Here is a 22,718-nt window from a genome sequence, read left to right on the forward strand (position 1 = left end):
ACAACACACACTCACACACACTGGACCACACAGATACATGGATCTGTCTTTGCTATCTTTTAATTTATCTGCAGTTTCCTAAAGATGGGTAATTGAATTCTGCTTGCCAAAATAGATCCAGAGTAACTTGGTGTCTGTCAGGGCAACTTAATGTTAACAGTTACCAATATTGGTTTGAAGGCATTCTCCTATCTACAGTGTTGGTAATATTAACGCTTCTGCTACCACCTGTGTGTGTGTTCCAGATTAAGTTTGGGAATGGAGAGTGGGTGGTGGGCTCTGTGCACTACGAGAGCAATAATGAGGTTCCTCTCTTCATCATCATCCCTGCTGTCATCATCCCCATGCTGCTCATCATCCTCGTCTCCGTCTACTGCTACAGGTAGGCTAGAGAACCAGAATACAGGACAGTTACACCATAACACCTTTAGGCTAGATAATCAGAATACAGGACAGTTACACCATACCACCTTTAGGTTAGAGAACCAGAATACAGTACAGTTACACCATACCACCTTTATGCTAGAGAACCAGAATACAGGACAGTTACACCATACCACCTTTAGGCTAGAGAACCAGAATACAGGACAGTTACACCATACCACCTTTAGGCTAGAGAACCAGAATACAGGACAGTTACACCATACCACCTTTAGGCTAGAGAACCAGAATACAGGACAGTTACACCATACCACCTTTAGGCTAGAGAACCAAAATACAGGACAGGTACACAATACCACCTTTAGGCTAGAGAACCAGAATACAGGACAGTTACACCATACCACCTTTAGGCTAGAGAACCAGAATACAGGACAGTTACACAATACCACCTTTAGGCTAGAGAACTAGAATACAGGACAGTTACACCATACCACCTTTAGGCTAGAGAACCAGAATACAGGACAGTTACACCATACCACCTTTAGGCTAGTGAACCAGAATACAGGATAGTTACACCATACCACCTTTAGGCTAGAGAAGCAGAATACAGGACAGTTACACCATACCACCTTTAGGCTAGAGAACCAGAATACAGGACTGTTACACCATACCACCTTTAGGCTAGATAACCAGAATACAGGACAGTTACACCATACCACCTGTAGGCTAGAGAACCAGAATACAGGACAGTTACACCATACCACCTTTAGGCTAGAGAACCAGAATACAGGATCGTTACACCATACCACCTTTAGGCTAGAGAAGCAGAATACAGGACAGTTACACCATACCACCTTTAGGCTAGAGAAGCAGAATACAGGACAGTTACACCGTACCACCTTTAGGCTAGATAGCCAGAATACAGGACAGTTACACCGTACCACCTTTAGGCTAGATAGCCAGAATACAGGACAGTTACACCATACCACCTTTAGGCTAGATAGCCAGAATACAGGACAGTTACACCATACCACCTTTAGGCTAGATAGCCAGAATACAGGACAGTTACACAATAACACCTTTAGGCTAGATAGCCAGAATACAGGACAGTTACACCATACCACCTTTAGGCTAGAGAACCAGAATACAGGACAGTTACACCATACCACCTTTAGGCTAGATAACCAGAATACAGGACAGTTACACCATACCACCTTTAGGCTAGAGAAGCAGAATACAGGACAGTTACACCATACCACCTTTAGGCTAGATAACCAGACTACAGGACAGTTACACCATACCACCTTTAGGCTAGAGAACCAGAATACAGGACAGTTACACCGTACCACCTTTAGGCTAGAGAACCAGAATACAGGACAGTTACACAATACCACCTTTAGGCTAGAGAACCAGAATACAGGACAGTTACACCATACCACCTTTAGGCTAGAGAACCAGAATACAGGACAGTTACGCCATACCACCTTTAGGCTAGAGAACCAGAATACAGGATAGTTACACCATACCACCTTTAGGCTAGAGAAGCAGAATACAGGACAGTTACACCATACCACCTTTAGGCTAGAGAACCAAAATACAGGACTGTTACACCATACCACCTTTAGGCTAGATAACCAGAATACAGGACAGTTACACCATACCACCTGTAGGCTAGAGAACCAGAATACAGGACAGTTACACCATACCACCTTTAGGCTAGAGAACCAGAATACAGGATCGTTACACCATACCACCTTTAGGCTAGAGAAGCAGAATACAGGACAGTTACACCGTACCACCTTTAGGCTAGAGAAGCAGAATACAGGACAGTTACACCATACCACCTGTAGGCTAGATAGCCAGAATACAGGACAGTTACACCATACCACCTTTAGGCTAGATAGCCAGAATACAGGACAGTTACACCATACCACCTTTAGGCTAGATAGCCAGAATACAGGACAGTTACACCACATCACCTTTAGGCTAGAGAACCAGAATACAGGACAGTTACACCATACCACCTTTAGGCTAGATAACCATAATACAGGACAGTTACACCATACCACCTTTAGGCTAGATAACCAGAATACAGGACAGTTACACCATACCACCTTTAGGCTAGATAACCAGAATACAGGACAGTTACGCCATACCACCTTTAGGCTAGTGAACCAGAATACAGGATAGTTACACCATACCACCTTTAGGCTAGAGAACCAAAATACAGGACTGTTACACCATACCACCTTTAGGCTAGATAACCAGAATACAGGACAGTTACACCATACCACCTGTAGGCTAGAGAACCAGAATACAGGACAGTTACACCATACCACCTTTAGGCTAGAGAACCAGAATACAGGATCGTTACACCATACCACCTTTAGGCTAGAGAAGCAGAATACAGGACTGTTACACCATACCACCTTTAGGCTAGAGAAGCAGAATACAGGACAGTTACACCGTACCACCTTTAGGCTAGATAGCCAGAATACAGGACAGTTACACCATACCACCTTTAGGCTAGATAGCCAGAATACAGGACAGTTACACCACATCACCTTTAGGCTAGAGAACCAGAATACAGGACAGTTACACCATACCACCTTTAGGCTAGATAACCATAATACAGGACAGTTACACCATACCACCTTTAGGTTAGAGAACCAGAATACAGGACAGTTACACCGTACCACCTTTAGGCTAGATAACCAGAATACAGGACAGTTACACCATACCACCTTTAGGCTAGATAACCAGAATACAGGACAGTTACACCATACCACCTTTAGGCTAGATAACCAGAATACAGGACAGTTACACAATAACACCTTTATGCTAGATACCCAGAATACAGGACAGTTACACCATACCACCTTTAGGCTAGATAACCAGAATACAGGACACTTACACCATACCACCTTTAGGCTAGATAACCAGAATACAGGACAGTTACACCATACCACCTTTCTCCATGACCAACATACAGGACAGTTACACCATACCACCTTTCTCCATGGATGTGTGGGTGACAACTTCATTTGGTGTCAAGGAATCCAAGCCAGCCTAATGGTGCACAATACACAAAAATGTACAATGTTACATGAGTTAGTGTTTATGTTGGTGTCGGCTTTTGTCTCTGCTCATTGATCTGCCTATGTTAATGATTGTGTTGTGTGCACAGGAGGAAGAGCCAGCAGGCTGAAAGAGAGTATGAGAAGGTGAAACACCAGCTGGAGAATCTGGAGGAGAGTGTACGAGACCGCTGCAAGAAAGAGTTCACAGGTACTACATTATAACCACAGCTGTCAAGCATAACTGTCTAAGGCCACCAAGGGTCTTCATTACACTTCATTATACCTCATATTAAGTACTTCATCTACACATCCATACATCTATGTATCTTCATCGTGACGTGATATAAAAATAACGCATATTGTAGTTTATGTTTGTGTTGCTTTAAAGCCTCAGGATGAGAACATGTGCCAGGTACTCAGATGTTTGTCCTTTCCCCTTTCCAGACCTGATGATAGAGATGGAGGACCATACCAATGAACTGAGCGAGGGGCGAATCCCCTTCCTGGACTATAAGACCTACACAGACCGCGTCTTCTTTCTGCCCTCCAAGGACGGGGCCAACGACGTGATGATCACGGGCAAGCTGGACATCCCAGAGGCACGGAAGGCAATCGTGGCTCAGGCCCTCAACCAGTTCTCTAACCTGCTCAACTCCAAGACCTTCCTCATCAATGTAAGGCCCCTTCAGACCACTTAACTGTGTTTGTAATGGTGCATCTATGGCTGGCTCTTTTGTCTCCTTTCCTTAATCTGCACTGATCTATAACCGAGAAAAGGTGAAAGCTGTGTTGGATGCCTGTTGGATATGTTTGATGCCTGTACCAGTCCAATTCGTCCATATTTGGGCAGATGAAGTAAAGGAGACATGGAGATATGGCTATTTCAGATTGAGATCTCCCTTCCATTGTTTGCAGTTGAAGATTTAGCCACAGTTTATGTTAACTGGATTACCATTAACTGTAGTCCCGTGTAGCTCAGTTGGTAGAGCATGGCGGTTGCTATGCCAGGGTTGTGGGTTCGATTCCCACGGGGGACTAGTATGAAAATGTATGCACTCATTACTGTAAGTCGCTCTGGATAAGAACATCTGCTAAATGACTAAAAATGTAACTGGATCTTCTATTAAATTCCATTGTATGTAGTTTATCAAGACCTTGGAAGGACGTCCAGACTTCAACGCCCGGGCCAAGGTGTACTTTGCATCCCTGCTGACGGTGGCTCTGCATGGGAAGCTGGAGTACTACACAGACATCATGAGGACCCTGCTGCTGGAGCTCATGGGGAACTACGTCGACAGCAAGAACCCCAAACTCATGCTGCGCAGGTCAGGACCACCAACTGCTGTTACTTACAGTAGCTACCATTCCTCAAACTAGTTCTGGTAGCTCTACCTATCATAGATTTAGTTCTGGTAGCTCTACCTATCGTAGATTTAGTTCTGGTAGCTCTACCTATCTTAGATTTAGTTCTGGTAGCTCTACCTATCGTAGATTTAGTTCTGGTAGCTCTACCTATCTTAGATTTAGTTCTGGTAGCTCTACCTATCGTAGATTTAGTTCTGGTAGCTCTACCTATCGTAGATTTAGTTCTGGTAGCTCTACCTATCGTAGATTTAGTTCTGGTAGCTCTACCTATCGTAGATTTAGTTCTGGTAGCTCTACCTATCGTAGATTTAGTTCTGGTAGCTCTACCTATCTTAGATTTAGTTCTGGTAGCTCTACCTATCGTAGATTTAGTTCTGGTAGCTCTACCTATCGTAGATTTAGTTCTGGTAGCTCTACCTATCGTAGATTTAGTTCTGGTAGCTCTACCTATCGTAGATTTAGTTCTGGTAGCTCTACCTATCGTAGATCAAATCAAATACAACAGGTGTAGAACTTACTGTGAAATGCTTACTTACAAGCCCTTAACCAACAAGGCAGTTTAAAGAAGAATATAGAAAATATTTACTAAATAAACTAAAGTAAAACAGTTACGAGGCTATATACAGGGGGTACCGGTACCGAGTCAACGTGTAGGGGTACATGTTAGTCGAGGTAATTTGTACAGTACCAGTCAAAAGTTTGGACACACCTACTCATTCAAGGGTTTTTCTTTATTTTTACTGTTTTCTACATTGTAGAATAATAGTGAAGACATCTGTGATGAGTACTGAGTAAACGAAGAAGCAGGATGCAGACGCAGGAATTAACAAGGTCAAGGTTTACTTAATCATGAGAAAGAGAATAACAAAGAGAGAGTAAACGACACGACGCTTAACAATCACACACACACAACACAATACAGAACAGTCCAGGGCTAAATAGGGGTGGTGATGAGGTGCAGGTGCGCTGGAGGTGATTAGGGTGCGTTGGGTTTCCATTCCGGTGTTGCCGAGGTGGTGTGCTCAGACCGGTGGCTCAGTAGACCGGCGAATCAGAGTGCCGGAGGGGAGCAACAGGAGGAGACGTGACAGTACCCCCGGAAACGCAGCTCCAGCTGCAGGACGTTGCCGGCCAGGAGGACGACCCCGAGGACGAGGAGCGGGCCGGTCAGGGCGGCGACGGTGGAAGTCCCGCATTAGGTTGGGATCCAGAACGTCCCCAGCCGGAACCCAGCTCCTCTCCTCAGGACCATACCCCTCCCAGTCCACCAGGTAATGGAGCCATTCTCAACAGAACCTGGAGTCCAGCAGGTCCCTCGCTGCATACGCCGGACTCCCGTCAATGTCCAGGGGCGGAGGGGGCATACCCCGGGGGATGGCATCCGCCAGAGGACCAGGAACCACCTGCCTGAGAAGAGACACATGAAAGTGGGTGAGACACGGTAGTGAGGGGGAAGGAACAGCCGGTATGATACCTCATTTATCCTCCGGAGGACCTTAAACGGCCCCACAAACCGGGGGCTCAGTTTCTTGCAGGGCAGGCGGAGAGGGGGGGGGGTTTGTGGACAGCCAGACATGATCACCAGGCTGGAATACAAGGGCCTCACTGCGGTGGCGGTCGGCTTGGTCCTTCTGCCGACGAATGGCCCTCTGGAGATGGACATGGGCGGCGTCCCAGACCTTCCCGGCCCTGTGGAACCAGTCGTTGACAGCGGGCGCATCGATCTGGCTGGGTGTCCAAGGGGCCAGGGCCGGCTGGTACCCCAGGACGCACTGGAAGGGAATGAGCCCCGTGGAGGAGTGAACGAGGGAGTTCTGGACATATTCTGCCCAGGGAAGAAACCTCGCCCACTCACCCTGCCAGTCCTGACAGTGACAACGAAGAAACCTCCCCAGCTCCTGGTTCATGCGCTCCACCTGCCCATTCAACTGAGGCCTATACCCGGTCCGAGACGATGTCCTCCGGAAGTCCATAATGTCAAAAGACCTGTTGGAACAGGACCTCAGTGACCTGGAGAGCAGAAGGAAGACCAGTTAGTGGAAAAAACTGCATGATTTGGAGAACAGATCTACTACCACCATGACTGTGGTGAAACTGTCAGAACGTGGAAGGTCGGTGACAAAGTCTATGGACAGGTGTGACCAAGGTCACTGAGGCACTGGGATCAGCAGGCGGTCACGGACACTGTTGCGTACATACACACGCCCCGGAGGGGCGTTGGCAGGCGCTGGGTCCTCCTGAGCCGCCAGGCGGATGTCTTCGTCCACATCCCAAACGACAGGTGCAACGATGAGAGACAAGGGCAGGATAGGACCCCCCAGATGCTTCCTTTCTCCGGTATGGTGCATCCTGGAGAGCGCGTCGGCTTTCACATTCTGGGATCCTGGGCGGTAGGACAGAATGAATTGAAAGCGAGTAAGAAATTGGGCCCATCTGGCTTGACGAGAGTTCATCCGTTTCACTGCCCGGTGGTCAGTAAGAATCCGGAATGGATGGACTGCGCTCTCCAGCCAGTGTCTCCATTCCTCCAGAGCGAGGACCACTGGCAACAGCTCCCTGTCTCCAACTCCATAGTTCCTCTCTGCGGGTTAAGCTTTTTAGAGAAAAAGGCACAGGGATACATTTTCTCTGGCTTACCGTGCCGCTGGGAGAGGACCGCACCCACACCCTCCTCCGATGCGTCTACCTCCAGAATGAAAGGACGAGATGGATCTGGGTGTTTTAGGATGGGCGCTCTCCTTCAGCCTCTTGAAGGCAGCGTCAGCCTCAGGGTTCCAGGCCAGTTTCTGAGGCCCACCCTTAAGGAGAGAGGTGAGCGGAGCGGCTATGGAGCTGATGGACCTGATGAAACGCCGGTAGAAATTGGCGAAGCCCAGGAAGCTCTGTAGGCCCTTGATGGTGGTGGGGACTGGCCATGACCTAACGGCATCTTTACTCCTTCCATGAACAACCCCTGAGGACTGATCCTGTATCCCAGGAAGGAGATGGCCTGTTGGTGGAATTCGCATTTCTCCCTCTTCACCAACAGGCTGTGTTCCTGGAGGCGGGAGACACGTAGCCTTTGATGAAGAGAAGACATCGGAGAGATCTGCGTACTCACGTGGAATGTTGGGCTGGAGGGCGGACTCCGGACTCGCCACTGACGTGGAACAACAAACCACCGGCAGGCAGGTCTTCCGGCATGAGGTGGACCAGGCTGTGATCCAATTGATGGTGGGGTTGTGTAGTCTGAGCCAGGGCAATCCCAAGACGATCCGGTGAAGGGGTGACGTGACAATGTGGAATGACAGCTCCTCGTGGTGCTCCGGTAGTGTGGGAATGGTGATGGTGATGGGGAGAGTGACGTGCGTAATGGTGCCTGGTCCAAGGGGTTTATTGTCCAGTGAGGTGACGTGTAGCGGAGATGGCAGTGGCAATGTGGGCAACCCCCATTCAGAGACCAGCTCCCTATCTATAAGGTTCCCCGCTGATCTGGAAATATATCATTGCAGTAGAAATGGAAGAGAAGGAATAACCGGTCACCGTTATGGGAACTAAAAACAATGGTTTTGTGATAGGAGATGACGTAACACTCACGGAGCAGCGACAGGAGTCATACCGCCTAGATAGGGAGCCGCCAGGAGATCTATGGTCCGTGGTGGTGTAGAGGGTGCTGCCCACCTCCATGGGTGAGGACTCAGAAGCAGGGCGGCTTCCATAGCTCAGATGGGGTGAGTGTCGAGGCTCCGGGAGGTGTTGGAAACGTTGTCTCTCTCTCAACATGTCGTCAAGACGGATGGACGTGGTGATGAGGATATCAAGGTCCATCTCGTCGTCCCGACATGCGAGTTCCGTCTTAATGTCCTTCCGTAAGCCTCTCCTGAAGGCTGTGTGCAGAGCACGCTCATTCCAGCCGGAGGACGCCGCCACCGTGCGAAAGCTCAGAGCGTACTCGGACGCGGGCTCCTCTCTCTGTTGTAGATGGAGGAGACGCTCACCTCCGTCCTTTCCCTCCGTGGGATGATCAAACACCGCCCTGAACCGAGCGAGGAGGGTGGGGTAGGGAAGCGCAACGCTGTGCAACGCTGTCATCAAGGCAAAGGGTGGCTACTTTGAAGAATCTCAAATATAAAATATATTTTTATTTGTTTAACACTTTTTTGGTTACTACATGATTCCATATGTGTTATGTCATAGTTTTGATGTCTTCACTATTATTCTACAATGTAGAAAATAGTAAAATAAAGAAAAACCCTTGAATGAGTAGGTGTGTCCAAACTTTTGACTGGTGTACATAGGGGTAAAGTGACTATGCATAGATTATAAACAGCGAGTAGCAGCAGTGTAAAAGAAAAGGGGGGGGGTCAATGCAAATAGTCCGGCTAGCCATATGATTCATTGTTCAGCAGTCTTATGACTTGGGGGTAGAAGCTGTTAAGGTGCCTTTTGGACCTAGACTTAGTGCTCCGGTACCACTTGCCGTGCGGTAGCAAAGAGAACAGTCTATGACGGATGACTGGAGTCTTAGACATTTTTGGGGGCCTTCTGACACCACCTAGTATAGAGGTCCTGGATGGCAGGAAACTTGGCCCCAGTGATGTACTGGGCCGTACGCACTACCCTCTGTAGCGCCTTACGGTCAGATGCCGAGCAGTTGCCATACCAGGCGGTGATGCAATTGGTCAGGATGCTCTCGATGGTGCAGCTGTAGAACTTTTTGAGGATCTGAGGACCCATGCCAAATCTTTTCAGTCTCCTGAGGGGTAATAGACGTTGTCGTGCCCTTTTCACAACTGTGTTGGTGTGTTTGGACCATGATAGTTTGTTGGTAATGTGGACACCAAGGAACTTGAGCCTCTTGATCCGCTCCACTACAGCCCTGTTGATGTGAATGGGGGCGTGTTCGGCATTCCTTTTCCTGTAGTCCACGATCAGCTGCTTTGTCTTGCTCACGTTGAGGGAGAGGTTTTTGTCCTGGCACCACACTGCCAGGTCTCTGACCACCTCCCTATAGGCTGTCTCATCATTGTCGGTGATCAGGCCTACCACTGTTGGGTCGTCAGCAAACTTAATGATGGAGTTGGAGTCGTGCTTGGCCACACAGTCGTGGGTGAACAGGGAGTACAGGAGGAGACTGAGCACGCACCCCTGAGGGGCCCCCGTGTTGAGGATCAGCGTGGCAGATGTGTTGTTGCCTACCCTTATCACCTGGGGGCGGCCCATTAGGAAGTCCAGGATCCAGTTGAAGAGGAAGGTGTTTAGTCCCATGGTCCTTCGCTTAGTGATGAGCTTTGTGGGCACTATGGTGTTGAACGCTGAGCTGTAGTCAATGAATAGCATTCTCACATAGGTGTTCCTTTTGTCCAGGTGGGAAAGGGCAGTGTGGAGTGCAATTGAGTTTGCGTCATCTGTGGATATGTTGGGATGGTATGCGAATTGGAGTGGGTCTAGGTTTTCCGGGATGCTGGTGTTGATGTGAGCCATGACCAGCCTTTCAAAGCACTTCATGGCTACCGACGTGAGTGCTACAGGGCGGTAGTCATTTAGGCAGGTTACCTTGGCGTTCTTGGGCACAGGGACTATGGTGGTCTGCTTGAAACATGTAGGTATTACAGACATGGTCAGGGAGAGGTTGAAAATGTCAGTGAAGACACTTACCAGTTGGTCCGCAGATGCTCTGAGTACACACCCTGGTAATCCGTCTGGTCCCTCGGCCTTGTGAATATTGACCTGTTTTAAGGTCTTGCTCAAATCGGCTACGGAGAGCGTGATCACATAGTCGTCCGGAACAGCTGGTGCTCTCATGCATGCTTCTGTGTTGCTTGCCTCGAAGCGAGCATAAAAGGCATTTAGCCCATCTGGTAGGCTCGCGTCACTGGGCAGCTCGTGGCTGGGTTTCCCTTTGTAGTCCGTAATAGTTTGCAAGCCCTGCGACATCCGACGACCGTTAGAGCTGGTGTAGTAGGATTCAATGTTAGTCCAGTATTGACGCTTTGCCTGTTTGATGGTTCGTCTGAGGGCATAACAGGATTTCTTATAAGCGTCCGGATTAGTGTCTCGCTCCTTGAAAGCAGCAGCTCTAGTCTTTAGCTCGGTGCGGATGTTACCTGTAATCCATTACTCTATCTAACCCGTGTCTTTTCAATGTCTCCCACTCTTAAAGTGACTCTGGTATTGTAGGCTATCTTCAGTCCACAGTAGAGACAGGTTCCTGAACAAAGCTCAGTTGTCTATTCTAACAGAACCAGTGGTTGTGTAATGTGAACTCTCAACTGTGCTCAGCAGTGTTCGACTGGCCGTTCTACTGTAAAATGTGTTTAATTATCCCCAATGGAGGGGCTCATTATGCTGATTAGTCCATTGTGCTAACATCCGTACACACATGACTGTTAATTGGATGTGCTAATGCCTAACAATGGGCCCTGTGAATGGAGAGGAGTATTACAGAAGTTCATGCTTAAGGTTGCTTTGTATTAATATTGTGAGATGTGTCAGTCACTCCTTTGTTTTGTCCTCTGTAGGTCAGAGACAGTTGTAGAGAGGATGCTGTGTAACTGGATGTCCATCTGTCTTTACCAGTTCCTCAAGGTGATAATATTACACTCTTTGATTCAATATGTTTTTGATATGTCACATACATTGTTAAAGCCTATTTGAAAGGACGTTTGGCACATTTTTCAAAATGTGCCAATTGTCCTTTCAAATATGCTTTAACAATGTGAAAACGTGTTTTTGGAACACTTCACGTGATCATGTTTTCAAGTGTAGTTGCATGTTATCACATGTTGCTTTACATGTTGTCATGTTATCACATTAACTTTACATGTGTTTTTGGAACATTTCATGTTGTCTTTTCGTAAGGGTGTGTATGTGCGTGCATGTGTTCAAAGACCCTACCTGAGTTACGAGAAGCAATATTTTGTTGACTTTTCATAGCCTATATATTTGAACTACAGCATGGCCATGGTTAAAGTAGAGTGCCAGAGTGTTCTGACTGTACTGTGTCTATGTGTGTGGTCGTCAGGACTCAGCAGGGGAACCTCTGTACAAACTGTTCAGGGCCATCAAGCATCAGACAGAGAAGGGTCCAGTTGATGCCAGAGTGAAGAAGGCCAAGTACACCCTGAACGACACGGGCCTGCTTGGAGACGACGTGGAGTACTGCGTCCTGGTGAGTGACATCAACCCGTTACCACGGTTACCCCAGCACACAAGCTCGCTGGCATCTCGCTGCCCTGACAACTGCTGCTACTGTGCTATTGAGTTCTTCTGAGTCTGTTCAGACATTTCACTGACTGCCCTGATCTCAATTATATGTGTCGCTTCCATTAACCCTTTTTATCTTTTTATACTGCGCCTACACTAGCAATTCAATACCTTTTTATAATTTTATAGTGTTCCTACCTACACTGACGCAATTCAAGTTCTGACTCACTGTATATGTATAGTCTACCTTAGTCAGAAGTGTTTAACTGTATCGTTTTTCTAATGCCAGATAATTAAATCTCAGCTGTTTTCCTTTAAGTCTCTCTATATAAAGAAACCCTGTGGTAATTCATTTTCCAAGGACAATATCAAATGATACACATTTACAGTTGCGATAGCTCACATCCTGTGGTTATGTTAAAGAAGAATGACAAAACAAAATTACACAGTCTTCAATTACAAATAAATCCTTTGTATAATGTATTGTCTCCCTATCGAGTGGTCAGTTGTTTTGATTCAGTCTGAATTGATTGATCTGTGTCACCTGGTCAGAGTGAGGGGAGTGAGTCCCCTGCTGGTGGTTGCTCAATAGTCAGCCCAGGATGAGGTGACAGCGCCTGTCAGGTGTCAAAGAGTACCACCTGCCTACAGTAGTTGCCACTGTAACGCTGCCTCAGCGGGCTCACCTCACGGTGTTGGCTCTGTTCCTCCTCTCAGACTCTGCAGGTGCTGGTGCACGGGGAGGGGCCGGACGTGACGCCCGTCAAGGTGTTGAACTGTGACACGGTGTCTCAGGTGAAGGAGAAGATCATTGAGGCGGTGTACAGGAACCTGCCCTACTCACAGAGACCCAAAGTGGACAGCGTCACTCTGGGTGAGTGGAGAACACACACTTACACACACAAAGTCACTATTCCAAACCATGTGTTGTGAAGATACTGCATTTGAACACATGAACATCAGAAAGCCTGAAACAATTGGCACCATCTACTAGTAAATTAAGTGATGGTGTGTGTGAATTTGAATGTTAGTCATGTTGGCTGGTGGTCTGAGCTGCTGTTATTGCCCCTGCCACAGAGTGGCGTCCTGGTTCCACAGGGCAGATCCTGTCAGACCTGGACCTGACGTCCCAGAAAGAGGGCAGGTGGAGGCGCATCAACACCCTGGCCCACTACAATGTGAGTGATGTTCCTCCACAGACTGATCCATTAGATGTCACAGAGAGAAGCCCTAATTCTGCTCTTTACAAATTCAATCAATTTTTTTTTTGATCAAGGTTTTTTTATTGAGCATTTTAAAGATTATACAGACAAACAGGTAGAGGGCTGATCCCATACCGCATCAACCCTACCCCAACCACCCTGCTCCAACAGAGCCCCACCCCAATACCACACTTTAATTTACGGGATCAATAATAAAAGAATGCCACAGACAATGCCGAATAAAGGCCCCCCAAAATAGATGGCATGGATTCTGAATTAGGTCATGAGACCCATTGCCAATCAGATGACCTGTGTGTGTGTGTGTGGGTGTTTGTGTGGGTTTCAGGTGCGAGACAATGCTACTCTAGTCCTGTCCATGGTTCTTCACACTCAACAGAACTACGACCAGAACCAGGATAACCAAGAGGAGAGTAAGTCTTCACCATGGAAACGACAATAAGACATTATGAGGGGCCATACATGCTTATGACAAGTCTCACAATGCATTATAACCACATCATAATGCATTATACCTGCAGTCTTTAAGAAATGTGTTACTGAAAATACTTTAAAAATTGGATGTATAATTTGTCTCCTCTCTCCACTAGGAAACGCCCTGTTGGAGGATGACAAGGTGTTCCATCTGGTTCGACCTGATGAGCTGGATGAGATGAAGTCCAAGAGGGGCATGAAGGACAAGTCCATGACCAAAGCCATCACTGAGATCTATCTCACACGACTGCTCTCTGTCAAGGTGGGCCTGCCATGTTGTAGTATAGTAAGGGCTCAGACACACTAATAACGTTTGCTGGCCGAGAGTACTTAGCACCTTTGAACAAAGTGCTGGCCGAGAGTACTTAGCACCTTTGAAAAACGTGCTGGCCGTAATTTGCTAACCAATTTGCCAAAATGTTGGCAGTCCCTGAAACACAGTGCGCTGAACGATTGGCAGACAAACGTTAGATCCACATTCGATGCGATATGTGCGAGCCTTTACATTTCATTCAGTAACGAAATGAATCTTTGAGATTCAATCCATAAGAAAAGCTATTTGAGGATGGCTATGTGATAATATGTGATAGATTCAGTCTTCGAACATCAACCTCACTTCATAGACCCAGTGTGTTTATGTCTGGGTCACAGGTCTGAGATACTTGGCATCTCTCTACCCTGCCTCACACTGTGTGTCTGTTGGTGCGTCTGTTATTCCAGGGAACGCTGCAACAGTTTGTGGATGACTTCTTCCGCAGCGTTTTGTGTTCCGGGAAAGTGGTGCCGCCCGCCATCAAGTACTTCTTTGACTTCCTGGACGAGCAGGCGCTCAAACATGACAACGTGGATGAGGAGACCATACACATCTGGAAGACCAACAGGTACACACACAACCACACACACTTCTTCATATGCAAGCACACACGCACACGCAAGTACATACACACACACACAAACCCACTTCCTGAGATGACTCTCTAAGAAACACACTGACTAAGTAATCAGTGTACGGAATGCAAATATACAAGTACTTCTATCTCCTCTGCATTCTCAATCTGAGTGCTCCCTTGGCATTTAAGTACATAAATTAACTTAAATCTGGTTAAAGCTCAAGTATTCAACACAGCGTGTTGCATATAGATGTCAGTGATTGACGTGGCGATGTGAGAGTGAGAGGATGGGAGATGAGCCATTTAATTATGCTATACCATAGTCAGTCGGCATGGGCTTGTTTTGTTTATCAAACCAACCGAGGCCTCTTGGATTAAATATGAATGTGTGTATCAGCCATAACGACAAACAAACATGGTAATTATGTCCCCAGCTAATTTAATTGTACCCTTATATCACATTGTTTTTTTTTTTTCGTTGTTTTCTCAATCTCCCGGGAGGTGTTGCAAGCCAATATGAATTAATATGTTAGTCTGTCTCAATCGGCCCAGCTTTTAAACTAATCAGAGAGAAGTACTCCGAACCTATTTTAGGCTTGTTTGATATTCAGGACCAACCTCTTATTGGAGGATTTGTATGGACTTATTCGTTTACTTGTGTTTTGAAGCTACCGAGTATTCGAAAGTGGAAAGTTTTGCCATTAGTTTGGCATGCCTGATGCATGTGTTCCACTGAATGGTGAAAATATGAAAGTTAACAGTCAGGAGTTGTCAACCTGACATGTACCACTAATAGAAGTACTACTAGTGCTGTACATGCAGCACTAGTAGTACCTTGGTGATACTAAACATGACATTCAATCACAAATTAATGAATTAATTGGTATGACTGAGATCATACTGTAGTAGATCTTTGATAGTAATTATTCTCTCCTCCACCAGCTTGCCTCTGAGGTTCTGGGTGAACATCCTGAAGAACCCTCACTTCACCTTCGACGTCCACGTGACAGAGGTGGTGGACGCCTCGCTGTCCGTTATCGCTCAGACCTTCATGGACGCCTGCACCAAGACAGAGCACAAACTCAGCCGGGTGAGTCCAGGAGGAGGAGGAGGAGGAGATGGAGGAGGAGGAGATGGAGGGAGGGGGAGGAGAAGGAGGAGGGAGAAGGAGGAGGAGATGGAGGAGGAGGGAGGAGGAGAGGGAGGGAGGGGGAGGGAGGAGGAGGGGGAGGGAGGAGGAGAGGGAGGGGGAGGAGAAGGAGGAGGAGGAGGGAGACGGAGGAGGAGATGTAGGGGGAGGGAGAAGGAGGAGGAGGAGGTGGAGGAGGATGAGGAGGAGGAGGGGGGAGACGGAGGAGGAGGAGGAGGAGGAGGAGGAGGAGGAGGAGGGAGAAGGATGAGGAGGAGAGGGAGTTGGAGAGGGGGAGGAGGAGGCAGGTGATGAGGAGGTCAAAATCTATTGAGAGTTGTTTACCTCTGTGAGGTAAGAGATAAGAGAACCATATTATGATTATCATATTGTTTATTCTCTCCTATCTCTACCAGGACTCTCCAAGTAACAAACTACTCTATGCAAAGGAGATCTCCACCTACAAGAAGATGGTCGATGAGTACGTATCGTCAGCAGTTCCCAATGACCTGATCAATTTATTTTGATTCTTGCTTACAATGCTGTTACATTGTCGGCAGAGGCCTGTCAATATGTAATGTATAGTGATTATCTCTGTCTGTCTGTGTCTAGTTACTACAAGGGCATCAGAAAGATGGTATCAGTCAGCGACCAGGACATGAACACCCATCTGGCAGAGGTGTCTCGGGTAAGGAACACCTTTCTCTCTGCCTTCTATCTATGGTAGCGTCCCAATTGGCACCCTATTCGCTATATAGTGCACTACTTTTGACCAGGGCCCATAGGGCGCTGGTCAAAAGTAGTGTACCATGTAGGGCAGTGGTTCCCAACCTTTTTCCGTTACTGTACCACCAACTGAATTTTGTTCAGTCCAGATACCCTTGAAGTACCCCCTCATGTGCATTTGACCAGTAAGCCTATGGTCTCAGGAGTCTTCTCAAGAACCCCCTGTGGTAAGACCAAGTACTGTTAGTACCCCTGTGTCAGCGTCTGGGTGAAGTGGGGAAACGGAATCAGGCGTAGGACACAGAACTGAGAGATAAATGGCTTTACTAGACTCAAAGTAAACCATAGCGAACCCTCCACGCAGGGAAGAGCAAAACAACAGCTCAACAGACGACGTAACAAAGAACAATCACGCACACACCCAGGAGGGAAAACAGAGGTAATATAGGGAAACTAATAAGCCTAATGAGTAACAGGTGTGAAAAATAAAGACAGAACTAGTGAGACACAGAAACAGCGATCGGTGGCAGCTAGTACTCCGGTGACGACTACCGCCGAAGCCTGCCAGAGCGAGGAGGAGGGGCAGCCTCGGCCGTATCCGTGACAGTACCCCCTGCGTCGACTCCGGCCTCGGGGACGGCCAGGAGGACGCGGAGCAGGGCGAGTCGGATGACGACGATGGAACTCCCTTAACAAGGAGGGATCGAGGATGTCCCTCCTGGGAACCCATCTCAGTTCCTCCGGACCGTACCCCTCCCACTCCACGAGATACTGCAGGCCTCCAACCCGACGCCTCGAATCCATGATGGAACGGACCGAGTACGCCGGTGCCTCCTCAATGTCCAATGGGGGCGGAGGAACCTCCTGCACCTCGGACTCCTGGAGCGGACCAGCTACCACCGGCCTGAGGAGAGACACATGGAACGAGGGGTTAATACGGTAATCAGGGGGGAGCTGTAACATATAACAAACCTTGTTCAACCTCCTCAGGACTTTAAAGGGCCCCACAAACTGCCGACCCAGCTTCCGGCAGGGCAGGCGAAGGAGCAGGTTTCGGGTCGAGAGCCAGACCCGGTCCCCCGATGCATAAACCGGAGCCTCACTGCGGTGGCGGTCGGCACTCGCCTTCTGTCTCCTAATCGCCCTTTGCAGGCGTACATGGGCAGCGTTCCATGTTTCCTCCGAGCGCCGAGACCATTCATCCACCGCAGGAACCTCGATCTGGCTCTGATGCCACGGTGCCAGGACCGGCTGGTAACCTAGTACACACTGAAAAGGAGACAGGTCAGTGGAGGAGTAGCGGAGGGAATTTTGTGCCATCTCTGCCCAGGGGATGTAAACTGACCAATCCCCCTGCCGGTCCTGGCAATACGACTTCAGAAACCTACCCACATCCTGGTTTACTCTCTCCACCTGCCCATTACTCTCGGGGAGAAAACCTGAGGTCAGGCTGACCGAGACCCCCAGATGGTCCATAAATGCCTTCCAGACCATCAATGTGTACTGGGGACCCTGATCAGACACTATTTCCTCAGGCCCCCCGTAGTGCCGGAAGACGTGTGTAAACAGGGCCTCTGCGGTCTGTAGGGCAGTAGGGAGACCGGGCAAAGGAATGAGACGACAGGACTTAGAAAACCGATCCACAACGTCCAGGATCGTGGTGTTACCCTGTGACTGAGGAAGATCCGTAACAAAGTCCACCGATAGGTGTGACCACGGCCGCTGTGGAACGGGGAGAGGTTGTAATTTACCTCTGGGCAGGTGTCTAGGTGCCTTGCACTGGGCACACACCGAACAGGAAGAAACATAAACCCTCACGTCCTGAGCTAAGGTAGGCCACCAGTACTTCCCACTAAGACAGCGCACTGTCCGACCAATGCCAGGATGGCCAGAAGAGGGTGACGTGTGAGCCCAATAAATCAAACGATCGCGAACCTCGGACAGAACGTACGCACAACCCACTGGACACTGGGGGGGAGTGGGCTCCGTGCGTAATGCCCGCTCGATGTCCGCGTCAACCTCCCATACCACCGGTGCCACCAGACAAGAAGCCGGAAGTATGGGAGTAGGCTCCCTGGTCCGATCCTCTGAGTTATATTGCCGGGACAGAGCGTCTGCCTTAGCATTCTGGGAACCTGGTCTATATGATAGGGTGAACACAAAACACGTGAAAAACATGGCCCACCTTGCCTGACGAGGATTCAGTCTCCTCGCTGCTCGAATGTACTCCAGATTGCGGTGGTCAGTCAAAATGAGAAAAGGGTGTTTAGCCCCCTCAAGCCAATGTCTCCACACCTTAAGAGCTTTCACAACAGCTAACAGCTCCCGATCCCCCACGTCATAGTTTTGCTCCGCCGGGCTGAGCTTCTTCGAGAAGAAAGCACAGGGGCGGAGTTTGGGTGGCGTACCCGAGCGCTGAGACAGTACAGCTCCTATCCCCGCCTCGGACACGTCCACCTCGACTATAAATTGCAAGGAAGGATCCGGATGAGCCAGCACGGGAACCGTGGTGAACAGCGCCTTCAGCTGACCAAAAGCCCTGTTCGCCTCAGCTGACCACTGCAGGCGCACCAATCCGCCCTTTAGCAAAGAGGTTATGGGAGCTGCTACCCGGCCAAAGCCCCGGATAAATCTCCAGTAGTAGTTGGCAAAACCCAAAAATCGCTGCACCTCCTTTACCGTGGTAGGAGTCGGCCAATTACGCACGGCTGAAATGCGGTCACACTCCATCTCGACCCCTGACTCTGACAAGCGGTATCCTAAGAAGGAGACGGACTGTTTGAAGAACAGACATTTCTCAGCCTTAACGTACAAGTCATGCTCCAACAGTCTACCAAGCACCTTGCGCACCAGGGACACATGCTCGTCGCGTGTAGCGGAGTATATTAGAATATCATCTATATACACCACTACACCCTGTCCGTGCAGGTCCCTGAAAATCTCATCGACAAAGGATTGAAAGACTGAGGGAGCATTCATCAACCCGTACGGCATGACGAGGTACTCATAGTGACCAGAGGTGGTACTAAATGCCGTCTTCCACTCGTCCCCCTCCCGGATACGGATCAGATTGTACGCGCTCCTGAGGTCCAATTTTGTGAAGAAGCACGCCCCGTGCAATGACTCCGTCATACTAGCAATGAGAGGAAGAGGATAGCTGTATTTTACGGTTATCTGATTGAGACCTCAATAGTCAATGCACGGGCGTAAACCTCCATCCTTTTTCTTCACAAAAAAGAAACTTGAGGAGGCAGGGGAAGTGGAGGGCCGAATGTATCCCTGTCCCAGAGATTCGGTGACATATGTCTCCATAGCCACCGTCTCCTCCTGTGACAGATGATACACGTGACTCCTGGGAAGTGCAGCGGCCTCACGGAGATCTATCGCACAATCCCCTCGTCGATGGGGTGGTAATTGAGTCGCCTTCTTTTTACAGAAGGCGAGAGCCAAATTGGCATATTCTGAGGGAATGTGCATTGGGGAGTCATGGTTTGGACTCTCCACCGTGGTTGCCCCTACGAAAACACCTACACACCTTCCCGAGCACTGAGGTGACCATCCCTTAAGAGCCCTCTGTTGCCTCAAAATACTGGGGTCATGGGTGGCTAGCCAGGGAAGGCCCAGCACCACGGGAAACGCAGGAGTATCAATAAGGAAGAGACTAATTCTCTCCTCATGACCCCCCTGCGTCTCCATCCGAAGTGGAACTGTGACCTCCCTAACCATGCCTGACCCTAATGGGCGACTATCTAGGGCACGTATGGGGAAGGGCACATCTAAAGGCAATATAGGAATCCCTAATCTATGCACAACCAGTCTATCCATGAAATTCCCAGCTGCGCCGGAATCTACGAGCGCCCTATGCTGGGAATGTGGGGAAAACTCTGAAAAAATTACATTTATCATCATGTGAGCAACAGGGAGCTCTGGGTGAGTTGGGTGCCTACTCACCTGGGATGGTCCCCCAGAACCCTGCCTGCTGCCTCGATTCCATGAGGGTCTTCTCCTGCACCGGCCCGCAGTGTGTCCTCTGCGGCCACAGTTGGTGCAGGAGACCACCCCCTTGCTCGTTCTCTCCACATCAGCACTTCCAAGCTCCATAGGTGTGGACTCGGAAGTGCTGGGGGATGGACTGGACGGACTCTGATCTGGACGTCCGCGGGTAGCCAACAGGTTATCCAGCCAGATCGATAAATCTACCAGCTGGTCCAGGTTAAGATTAGTGTCCCTGCAGGCCAGCTCCCGACGAACGTCCTCCCGTAGACTGCATTGGTAGTGATCAATCAGGGCCCTCTCGTTCCATCCTGCGCTGGCTGCCAGTGTCCTGAAATCTAGGGCGAATTCCTGTGCGCTCCTCCTTCCCTAGCTGAGGTGAAACAGACGCCCCTCCGCCGCTCTCCCCTCAGGCGGATGATCGAATACTGCATGGAAACGGCGGGTAAAATCCTCATAACGAACGGACTCAGCGTCTATTCCATCCCGCTCTGCCCGACAGACAGGAGATGAGGGCGGACACGCTCTCGTATCCCGAGGGAGCCGGGTGGATGGTGGCCAGGTAAAGCTCCACCTGGAGCAGGAAACCCTTACACCCGGCAGCTGTGTCATCGTTTTCCCTCGGGAGCGAGAGCCGAATACCACTGGACCCAGGGTTTGAGGGTCTTGATGGAGGAGAAATCGGCGAAGGAGGAGGTGTAGAAAACCCAACTCTTTCCCATCTATCCATGGTGTTGATCACTTGATCCAGAGCTGAACCTAGTCTCTGCAGCATGGTCGCGTGCTGGTGGATGCGTTCCTCCACCGAAGCGCTGGGATTGGGCGTGCCTGCTGACTCTGTGAGCGTCTGGGTGAAGTGGGGAAACGGAATCAGGCGCAGGACACAGAACTGAGAGATAAATGGCTGTACTAGACTCAAAGTAAACCATAGCAAACCCTCCACGCAGGGAGGAGCAAAACAACAGCTCAACATTTGACGTAACAAAGAACAATCACGCACACACCCAGGAGGGAAAACAGAGGTAATATAGGGAAACTAATAAGCCTAATGAGTAACAGGTGTGAAAAAGAAAGACAGAACTAGTGAGACACAGAAACATCGATCGGTGGCAGCTAGTACTCCGGTGACGACGACCGCCGAAGCCTGCCCGAGCGAGGAGGAGGGGCAGCCTCGGCCGTATCCGTGACACCCTGGTTGGGAACCAATGATGTAAGGAATAGAGTTCCATTTGGGACATAGACTATATCTCGATCTTTATTAAATTATTTATTTAACCTTTATTTAACTAGGCAAGTCAGTTAAGAACAAATTCTTATTTATAATGACGGCCTACCCCGGCCAAACCCGGAGATGCAGTGCCTTAGACCGCTGCGCCATTTGAAATGTTAGTGATGGGAACATTTTATAAAGTTAGTCATAGACTTGGTTCATTCTGCTCTAAGATTGTGTGACTCAAGCCTCTCTGTTGGAAAGAATCTCTGAATCCTATGTTGTGTCCTCCAGACTCATACAGACAAACTCAACACACAAGTGGCTCTGCATCAGCTCTACCAGTACGCCAGCAAATACTATGATGGGGTAAGAGGCCATTCACTTTACATTCCAGGGAGAAGTGCTCTCACAGCACTGCTGCGCAGAACTGTTTTTTCTTCGTCATATTTTCTTATCGTTAGCGCAATTACAAGGACTTTGAATTGAAAGTAGTTCTGTGGTAGTTTACATGAAATGGCAAATTGCTCAGGAAATAGATTTTTTAAGCTTCCTCCCTTTGTACTTGAAGCCATGCAATGAGGGGGCGAAAGAAAAAACCTAAATACCTCTGTCTCTCTCCTGCTATCTTTCTCTCTCTCTCTGTCTCCACCCGCTCTCTCTCTGTCTCTCTCTCTGTCTCTCTCCCTCTCTCGCTCTGTCTCTCACCCTCTCTCTCTCTCTGTCTCCCCCCGCTCTCTCTCTGTCTCTCTCCCCCTCTCCCTCTCTGTCTCTTTCCCTCTCTCTCTCTCTCTCTCTCTCTCCCTCTCTCGCTCTATCTCTCTCCCTCTCTCTCTCTCTGTCTCCCCACACTCTCTCTCTCTCCCTCTCTCTCTCTCTCTGTCTCTTTCCCTCTCTCTCTCTCTCCCTCTCTCTCTGTCTCTCTCCCTCTTTCTCTCTCTCTCGCTCTCTCTCCCCCTCTCTCTCTGTCTCCACCGCTCTCTCTCTGTCTCTCTCCCTCTCTCTGTCTCTCTCCCTCTCTCGCTCTGTCTCTCACCCTCTCTCTCTCTCTGTCTCCCCTCTCTC

General features: G+C 48.9%; 1 protein-coding gene across 1 annotated transcript in view; it reads left to right on the forward strand.

Moving 5' to 3' along the window:
• The window catches only part of LOC311149239 (plexin-B2-like), a 209,705-nt gene that overhangs the window by 180,416 nt on the left and 6,571 nt on the right, over positions 1–22,718 (forward strand). The window contains exons 22-36 of the mRNA XM_084186326.1: positions 246–382; positions 3,569–3,669; positions 3,906–4,135; positions 4,605–4,786; positions 11,327–11,393; positions 11,830–11,976; positions 12,729–12,885; positions 13,089–13,189; positions 13,560–13,644; positions 13,822–13,967; positions 14,426–14,586; positions 15,538–15,685; positions 16,141–16,205; positions 16,337–16,412; positions 21,948–22,022. Of these exons, the coding sequence (XP_084042452.1) occupies positions 246–382; positions 3,569–3,669; positions 3,906–4,135; positions 4,605–4,786; positions 11,327–11,393; positions 11,830–11,976; positions 12,729–12,885; positions 13,089–13,189; positions 13,560–13,644; positions 13,822–13,967; positions 14,426–14,586; positions 15,538–15,685; positions 16,141–16,205; positions 16,337–16,412; positions 21,948–22,022 (1,878 nt within the window). The remainder of the gene's footprint in view (positions 1–245; positions 383–3,568; positions 3,670–3,905; positions 4,136–4,604; positions 4,787–11,326; positions 11,394–11,829; positions 11,977–12,728; positions 12,886–13,088; positions 13,190–13,559; positions 13,645–13,821; positions 13,968–14,425; positions 14,587–15,537; positions 15,686–16,140; positions 16,206–16,336; positions 16,413–21,947; positions 22,023–22,718) is intronic.

Source organism: Coregonus lavaretus (genome assembly GCF_964263955.1).
Source record: "Coregonus lavaretus genome assembly, chromosome: 21".
Classification (NCBI taxonomy): domain Eukaryota; kingdom Metazoa; phylum Chordata; class Actinopteri; order Salmoniformes; family Salmonidae; genus Coregonus; species Coregonus lavaretus.